Source organism: Acyrthosiphon pisum, chromosome A2, assembly GCF_005508785.2.
Source record: "Acyrthosiphon pisum isolate AL4f chromosome A2, pea_aphid_22Mar2018_4r6ur, whole genome shotgun sequence".
In the NCBI taxonomy this organism is placed as follows: domain Eukaryota; kingdom Metazoa; phylum Arthropoda; class Insecta; order Hemiptera; family Aphididae; genus Acyrthosiphon; species Acyrthosiphon pisum.
Genome location: NC_042495.1, coordinates 115,789,723 through 115,799,729, shown reverse-complemented (window position 1 = coordinate 115,799,729; position 10,007 = coordinate 115,789,723). Strand labels below are relative to the sequence as shown.

General features: G+C 28.9%; 1 protein-coding gene across 1 annotated transcript in view; it reads right to left on the bottom strand.

The window, feature by feature from the left end:
- Positions 1 to 753: 753 nt before the first annotated feature.
- LOC100164892 (NADPH--cytochrome P450 reductase) overlaps positions 754 to 10,007 on the bottom strand; it is an 18,403-nt gene continuing 9,149 nt past the window's right edge. Inside the window, exons 2-5 of the mRNA XM_029489694.1 lie at positions 9,104 to 9,194; positions 8,581 to 8,773; positions 3,172 to 3,321; positions 754 to 906 (exon numbers count right to left, since the gene is read on the bottom strand). Of these exons, the coding sequence (XP_029345554.1) occupies positions 778 to 906; positions 3,172 to 3,321; positions 8,581 to 8,773; positions 9,104 to 9,165 (534 nt within the window). The 5' untranslated portion in view covers positions 9,166 to 9,194 and the 3' untranslated portion in view covers positions 754 to 777. The remainder of the gene's footprint in view (positions 907 to 3,171; positions 3,322 to 8,580; positions 8,774 to 9,103; positions 9,195 to 10,007) is intronic.

The following is a 10,007-nucleotide window of genomic DNA, read 5'->3' as shown; positions in this document are numbered from 1 at the left end:
TGCACGCCACTGATCGCCAACACTCCGGTCCGGCACCCCGTGGTTGACCGCTACCCGCCGAAGACGACCGAGAGTCCACCGTCACCAATCACGATCCGATCCAGAACCCAGCGAGGCGTCCAGACGAGAACGACGACCCTCCGGCACGCCTGTAGCACCAGGACCCCACAGCACTCGGCGAGTGCCGCCGGTGGAGACCAGCCGCCAACATAGACATCAACGGAACCTCTCTGACCCCCCCTGGCCACTTAATTGTATTGTGTTAAACCCCGGGTACGATACACGCTGTAGCCGCTTCCAGCGAGTCACGCGCAACGTTATATCGACCCCGTCCGTACGGTAACTGTAACACGCCGATATCCCCAACATTTCCCATAATTGTATATAGGACCAGGTTTTCGCCGGTCACGCCGAGCTCTCACCGCGACGGTCCGTCTATTCAGGCCGGCCGTCACACCCGTGAATCTCGCTACCCAATATTTGTATATACATATATTTTGTCAATAATTAAAGGAAAGACGTGATACCAAAAACCTACGCGTTCTTATTCCGGACGCCGGTCCGCAGTGACTCAACATGGTCGCCGAGAATATTTTCAAACTCAAATAGAGTATAATAAAATGCATTTTATTTTTGATCCTGGCATTGATAATAATAATAAACATAATATATTACATTTAATTATAATATCAAGTCCTTTGATTGAAATGTATATTTTTAAAATAATATTTTATATTCAATTTAAATATGGTTTTAGATGAAAAATAATATTAATATTTACTTGGCATCATCATCTCCTATACCAATTTCATGAACTCTAGTAGCACCCAATTCTTCCAAACGTTTATCAACGTAAATAGAAATTCTGTTATAGTTCTCGTAAGTCTTATTTCCCAATCCAAATACCTGTGAGAAATAGAAGATAATTTAGACAATTAATAATGTCAAAGAAAATCTATCTATACTCTGTTCAGCGAGAGAACCAGCTGATCAAAATTGGTCCCCCCCGCACGAAACCATGCCATAGGGGAACCGGTTTCAATAGCGGGGTGACGTAGGGATAGAACCGGAGGTTTCTCTTGCTGAACAGAGTATATATAAATATTTGAAACTAATAATAAATAAATAATTATGAATCTATATGCTAGTTGGTTTTGAAATACACATGTGAACTCAGTAATAGTAAAAGTTATAGCAAAAATGTCATGGTAGTTGATTATAAATTCATAATAGGAAATTATGTGTAGAAAAATGAGATAGTTCAACTGAAAGAAAATGAATATTTAAATGTTATCATAATAAAAAAATTATATTTAAAAAGTTGCTGGCTTTTTCCATACGGAAAACATATAATCAGGAAGGATTGGCCTATCGAGAAATCGGGAATCTTCCCGATGGGCCGGTTCTTGTGAGGGCTGGCAGGGCCACTATAATTATTATAATATAATTACAAAAAAATTATATTTTTATAAATCAAGCATAAAATATATTAAAAAAATCAAATACCTACGAAGGTATTATTTTTAATGTCTTAAACTATTGCCATTCGTGGTAAGAATTTTGGTATTTACCCTTTTTCCTTCCGATTCATGCTGATGTAATTTAGAAATCTGTGGTATTGGACATTGGTATTTTAGTATTTGTATTTTAAACTCTATGGTAGAATTCAGTTAGTTGCGTGATAACATTGATAACCTTATCTTATAATTTTTTGTATGTATTTTGATTTTGAACTTTTTACACAAATGAGTTACCGAGTCAGTTACAGTAGATACTTACAAAAGTGTGCAATTGAACTGTGCGATTTAAATTATGTGTAACGCTAATGAAAAACGAAAGGAGGTTAGGAATAAAAAAATCTTAATGGAACCTATTCACGTGGAACCTTGTTTTAAATGTTCAATCCTTAGCTATAAAAGTTGAACATTTTATAAATTTTTAACTACAAAATAATTATTAAACTTTACATTTGATAAATTTTGTCAAAATTAGAACTTTAAATACTTATAAAAACATGCGGGCCTATATGTATTTTCAATGTTTTTCAACTGCTATTGTAACAATATACCAGGCGCCTTGCATTAAATTTTCACGTTTTTTTATCCAACAAATACATTTTTATTGATATTTATAGACAAAAAAACTTAAAAAATTGAAAACTGACAATGTCCGTAAACAGGTCAAAAAGAGTCAAAATATTTTCAAAATTGTATGGTGTTTAGAAAGTTAAAATGTGAACATTCAGTGAAATTTCCATGTATCTAGTATCTACAGTTATTCGTTTTGGAATTACAACGAAATAACAAAATCCGATACGTGAGAAATGGAATGAATATCCAATCTTGTAAAAATATGAAATTCAAACACTCATAAAAATTTAATTTGATTTGCTTAAAGACATTTTTTTTTTTTTTGATAAAGATAGACAAACTTATGAATGATCTTGTATTACATTTTCAAATCTTCGATTTTAGAAGAAAAATTTTTAGGATTTTCTAACTCAAAATAATTTGCAAATTTTCGTCATTTTCACGTATTTTGTCAATAATGGGTGGGTGGGGGGGGGGGTTACATTTGCGGTGCAGGGCCGGTTTGATCCATATTTCCCGGGCCGAAAAAATTCACCAATCCACCCCTGCATATAATATGCATCAAACTCATGAATCAGTATTTTATAATTTATGTACTTTAATTTACAATTAGGTTTGTATAAATTGTATGTATTTTAAACCTGATCAGTGTATATTAATAAAAATTATTATTGATTGGATTAAAATATAGGTACATATTATTCACTATTCATGAATGTCAAATATAAATAGGATGAAGTAGGCTATAACTTTTTGGTGACCTCCACTAACATCGGAATGAATTTAATTGAATTTAATAAACGCACGTAGACATTTTCTCAGATACCCATTAATATAGGTAACATATAAGTTAGACAAGTAATAACAATTTTAATAAAAATAGTGTTTTCTAAATGATTAAGACAAAAGGTTATTATGGTGAATTTAAAATAGGCAGTTAGGAATAAGAATATCAAGTAAAAATTATAAATATGAATGAATATAATAAAATTCAGTAATAGCAAGGAAACTTTAATAGCAGATTACTATTCTCCCTAACAATAACAATTTGAATTTGAAATTACATTGATAAGATACTTACTGCATAATTCAATCCTTTTAGGTCGACGTTACCATTTTGAAGCCAATCGTAGAAATCCATAGCATTATCAGTCGGGTTTCCCTCACCATATGTTGCTATACAAAAAATTGCCAATGACTTTTGAATTTCTTTCATTTCTACCAAGTCTGCCTAAAACCATAAATTAAAACAATTTCAAAATTTAATAATATATGATTATATTTGATAATAATATAGTTTAGATAGTTAAGAATTTTATAGTCATATAACACAAAAATATTTCAACAAATGATTCAACATAAAAATGGTATAAGACATAAAATAAAATAATATTTTTTATTGGTTACAAATTAAAAGTTAGTACTGTTTTGTAAATACATAGTGTCATTTAAAAATCAGTTTTCTATTATAGGCTAAATCAAATCACTCATACTTTTTCAGGAATTTCAATGAATTTTTTTTTTTTTATTATGTTTTCCCGCGGCAACTTAGGCCATTGGGAGAGGGGAGGTACTGTAGGTTTAGAACGGTAGGGGTGTTACACGTGGGTGTATTTTGGCAGAATTTCGAATGGGGCACTCGTAGGTTTCTGCCATGCCCCGGAGTGGGGGATGGCGGCACTTGTTCTCTGGACACCGTGACTTTCCTGGAGAAAAATGCCGCCCGGTGGCCGAGAATCGAAACCGCCACCGGCAGCGCGTTAGACCGCTCGGCCACCTGTCCCCCTTCAATGAATTATTAGTTATTACAGCGCCATAAACTTTGATGATAAATAAATTTATTTAAACGGTATGGTAAACCAGTTAAAATACTTCATCTAATGTTTATATTATTTATTTTAAGTGCCTAATAAAAACACATTTAATACTTATACATTTTAAATATAGTAATACATCTAATAAGATAATTCATTAATTTTAAATTAATAGATGAATTTTGAATACGTAATATATTTTCAAGAAATAATCATCTTAAACTGTATTTAAATGTAAACATAAAATTCATGTTGAGGATTAAAAATAAAAATAATTCTTTGACTAAAAATCTAGGCATGAGTTATATGGTACATGTTACTAACTACTGAGTGGTGTGTTGCAATAATAAATTTGAAAGAAATCAATAATCATGGATTCAAAAAAAAAGGGGGAGGAAGTAAGTAACTGCTCTGCTGTGTAGTAGGAGTCGAATGTAACTCGTTAATGAGTAGGTTTACTGTAATTAATGTGTTAATATAAAAATGCTAACAAAACATTTGATGACAATTCAATAAATAATATACAATTATTTGTTTTCGTCAAAAAATTCTTTTACATAAAAATTCCCATTTTTGCTTAGTTTTTTTTTTGTTTTAACGATTATTTAAGAGGACATTAAATCCGTAGTGTTGTCTCCATCTTACAAATGTAAAACATATAGCAAAAACTATTTTCCGCGGGTAAGAACCACTCAGGCTGTAGTTCAAGCTATAAGCAACCAAATGTTCACACTAAAAAGAAAACATTTACTGTGCAATGTTGTCATTATTTTATCGATATCAGAACTAAAAAAAAAGTTATTCAAGTTTGAATAACTCAAAAATAATGAAATTTTTAGCAATAAAAACTTTTTTTGTATTTTTGATTAAAAACAAGTTGCACAGTCAATGTTATTCTCTTTCTAGTGTGAACATTTGGTTGTAGTTAGATTACAGCCTGAGTAATTCTTACCTGCGAAAAACAATTTTTGATATTTTTGCAAGAGACCACACATAAAATACCTACTGTCAATTTCAATTTTGACCTCTAAAAAGTATCAACTAGATCCAATTTGCTATCAGAAATCATCCTCTAAGTTGAAGACCTAAGCATATTTTCTACTATTTATCGTGTATACATTTTTCAAAAATATTTTATACATTATTTTTATACATAAATACAGTGGAACATCAGTATATTTAAGTCTTAATTAAAAGCACGTATAATATTAGAAATTGAGAACTCCTTGTTATATAATAATATTTTACAGTTCTCGGAGCTAATTCAAGGGTTAACTTCTTATTTTCCCAAAAATTGGGAGCCAATTTAATGATCGCCCTTTCAAAGTAGGCTCAACTTCCAAAATAATATAATGGGCTACTTGGAACTTTTATAGCATTTCTTTTGCCCGAAAAAAATGTTTATAGCAAATAAAAAAAATCTTTGTAAAATCAATACATTCCTTGATACACACAGAATCTAAAATGTTAATACAATTTGGAAGCACTCTTCAAAATTAGATAGTGTGACGACTTACGACAAACACAGGAAAAAACATTACATCTGCTTCAGAATAATATTCCAAATAGTTTGCTTTGGTTCCTGATTTATTTCAAAGAGTACATCTGAATTTGTTTCCAGTTAGTATTAAATAATATACCTAATAATATGGTTGGTTCATGTTGATGACATTTTCCTTTTCAATTTTTTTACTACCTTTGTAACAAAAGTTTAAATAATTGTTTACTTGTAGTAGGTATAGATAAAATGGTTTGGAAAAATTACAAGATAAGGATAACGATTTGATTTATAGTTTATTTTTTGTGTAAAATGCAATTATCAAATGAAAATTAGAAACTATCACATGAGATAGCATTATAATTAATGAATAGGGTGACGAGGTGGCCGAGCGGTCTAAAGCGTCAGTTGCGGCGCTGCCGTCGCTGGTTCGATTCCCGGCCATTGGGCAAAACATTTAACCATTATTGTCATAACTCATAACATTTATAGGTTACTTAAAATTATAATTTATAATTTTAACAAGGCTGAAATATTTCAAGATATAGGTATTAGAAATTATCAAAAATAAAAAAAAATGTATGGATTTAATCATTTAGATATGAAATGTACGAAACTGAATAGGTACCTAAATAGCCCTGAATAGGCATGATGACATAATATTATAATATTATATGATTATTGATTATTATAAATGAGTTTTAATACATATTGTGATATCTACAATACTAGATTATAGTTAGGTTACCACTTACCATACCTAGATTACCATCGAGTACAGATATTAATTATTGTTAAAATTAATATCAACATATTTTATTAATTATATTTAAATATGTTACAAAACCATTATAATAATTATTAAAATATACATAATATACATCTAAATGCAAATATGAATACTTATATTTACATTTACCGTTAGGATTTTAAAGTAAATGCTTTTTTTTTTAAATAATATAATTTAATTTCCTTAAAATGGAACAATCTTAATTTTACTTTTTTTCCCACATAAATGTTTTTTTGTTTTTTTCTGTATGAATATTACTATCGATATTTCTTGTTAAATTATATTATATATTAATATATATTACAATAATTTATACTATTTACAATTTTGAATCCTAGACTAATAAGACTTAGCAGTGGCGCCGAAGTCTATATTAAAGTCGGGCCACAGCTTTTATTTACATCATATCTTTATTATGAGTAAATATACGGTATCTCTACATTAAATAATTAAGATATGGAGGCCATGAAGTTTTGAAATAATTGCTCAACCACATTTTAAAAACTTTGGCACCGCCGAGACATAAGTTTATAATTTATTTATTTATTTAAATTTAACGCCCTAAAAGGTAAAAATAAGAGGAAATGTCATACAAACTTAAATCTAGTAATATAAAAAATAGAAAATTTATAATAAGAAAATACAATATGTAGTTATTGGTTATGCGTATCGAATCAGTTTCTAAGGAGTTCAATATAGGCAATTTTCTATTAGTTGGTATTCATGTTTATGTAAATGTGTGTGTAGTAGGTGATCATTAGTGTGAGTGACTGTGTATAAAATAAATAGCGGAGCGTATCTGCTCGTGCACGCACATGTCAGTAACGCAGCCATTTACACATTAATTATAAATGTGAATTTTAGTGAATTTTAGTTTCGTATTTCCAATAATATAGCTTATTGAGTGACATTATAGTATGAACACCAATTATACAAATTGAAGAGAAGAAGTTTATCTAGGCTTGTATGGGAGTAGATTTTCAATATTTTATTTTCAACGTCCAATATTTAGCTCTAAAACTTGTGATATTTTACTTTTTGAATTTGAATTATTGATTTTAGTAATTAAAATATCGAAAATTGTCTTTAAAAAACAGGCATGGATTAACTTATCTTCTACTATATTGATAATAGGTTGCTAGAGTACTGAGGAACCAGATTATTTCTAGAATTAAAAGCTGGTACCTACTCTAAAGTAAATTTTTTGTAAGAACTTAGAACATATTTATAGCCTAGAAATAAACTTGTAAATAAAAGCTACAACATTATATAATATTATATTGTAGGTAGATACATATTAAAAATAAAATTATAATTTTAAGATGACTTTAACCGTTTTTAATTAGTTATTAAGATCATAGACAGATCATAGGCCTACTATGAAACCGGAAATTTCCTGGTGGGCCCCAATTTGTATTAATATGCGTTTTGAGCAATGAGGCAATTTTTCATAATTTGACTTTTGAATTAGTTCATAAATTAGAATAATGGATAACGATGCCTACTATACTATATTATACTTTATAGTATTGTTTGGAATCCAGGAAACTGGAAAATTATAAAATGTATTAATATATTATTATAAAAGTACTTGGATGCGCATAACAATTTAAAGTACAAACTCCAAAACACTCACAATGTGTATTAGTATTTTTTTTATATATGAAAATAGATCGCCTGATATATTAGGACATGCATGTTTCTCAAGGCATCCTACAGTTACAACTATGTACTATTAGTAATGACTTCCTGTTGCCGGTTCCATCAAAAATTATAATAATTTATGCTTTAGTTAAAAATATGTTTTATAGATTTTGTATTTCCAAATTATTTACTTAATTTAATAATTTAAATATATTTTATGCTAATGTACCTAATAATTAAAATATGTTTAATGTTCTATTATATATTTTTCATTACAAAATAATATTGTACACTATAAAGAAATAAAACCTTGTATTTTATGGGCACAGTAGTTAAATGACCTTCAACTTCTATTTCAATTTAAACTCTCAATTGTATACATGTTACCAAATCATTTTACAAATTATCAACAATCAATATTAATTGTTCAAATAAAGTTGAATTTCAGCATTATCTAGGGATAAATTATTTGAAACTAAATATTACACATAATAAACTTTGAACATAATATATCAAATTAAATAATTAATGGCATAATTGTACCAAAAGGTTCAATTATGTTGCACAAGTTTGAAATAAAAAAGTATCAAAAATGTTATTTTATTAGTTTTATAGTAAAATTTTTAAATGTATGCATTACCATACCAAAACATAAACACATATTAAAATAATATTTATTAATCTGTCATTAATAAACACTAACATATGTTAAACATTTACTCAATTATTTAAACTCATATTTACCATATCACATTCTTTAGGATCGGCTACCATTCCTTTCATTTTATATCTGGCCCCTTCTTTGGCTAATCTTCCAGCAAATTCTTCTGCAGTCCCTGTTTGACTTCCATAAAACACTACTAAACTGCGACCGGTCAATTTAAGTTTTTTTATAAAAGAACTATTGGAGGTCTGCTCAATAGAACTCGAAGATGGCCTAAACAATTCAAATTCAATTTTTAGTGATTAAATATATATAAAATATAATAAATCTATATCTGAATCTATACTTTAACCACTTTAACCCGAAATAAGTCACTCCAGTGCTATTTTATTTTCTATAGAGGTATTGCACGAACTTTTGGGGCTTTATTATTTCCCCAAAATAAGTTAACCGAATAAAGTATACAATTGTAGGAGGTGGTTCATTCAACATGGATCCCTAATAAATTTGGGATGCTGATACTAAGGGTATATAACATTTAGCAATTTTTAAAACAACCTTTGACTATCTCTCAATTTGTGGAAAAATAAAGATAATACTTACTGAATAGTATAGGGTTTTTTTTCTGAAGAACTTGACTTTTTATCTCCTTCAGGATTCTCCATTTCAATTTTTAATTTCAAAAACTTGGTAACTGAAACATGTATTAAACAAAATATTATATTAAGTTAGATAACAAGTGGTATTTAATTTGTATGGGAAATTTTTAGCTTTTAGGTAGGTATATATTAGTATATATTAACTAGAAAATATATATACTATAATATAATATATAGTTAGACTACTTATTATTAAAATTAATTTTTAATTAGTAACGACTACAGAATATTAATTGAAAAGACCTTTAATTTAACCTTGTGAATTTAAATAATCAGTATTCACTAACCAGGAACATCTATTCATATTTGAACTTCTCTTCAAAAATGTACTATGAAGATTGACAAAATACCTAGGTACTTTAAATACTTATTTTAGTACTTACAATTTTTTTACTATATTTAATATTTTGTTTATAATCCTCAGGACATATTAGACATTCATTTTTTTAGTACAAAAGCCAATAATCTCTGGCTTATTGTCTATTGGTGTTATAATATATGAGTGGATTAATGTGCAATAAATGTTGGGATACCGGTACCTATGACACTTAACTTTACTTATATAATTTGTAAATATGTATACAGTAGAAGGTGGTAAAGTACTTATTACTTAATAGGAACATTTTTGAACTAAGTTGAAATGAGACAGTCAACCGATTGATTCTAATGTGCGATTGGTTTCTACTTATAGTGGGCCGGCCTGTCCTTAGACATTTTGTTTCAATAGCACTATTGACAGGCCTATTATATCAACTATCAGTGTTCCTAATAAGCGGCTAATACACTATATTTATAATAAAGTAATACCTATTTCATATTTGTAAATAAATATATAAAATACTCGCTTT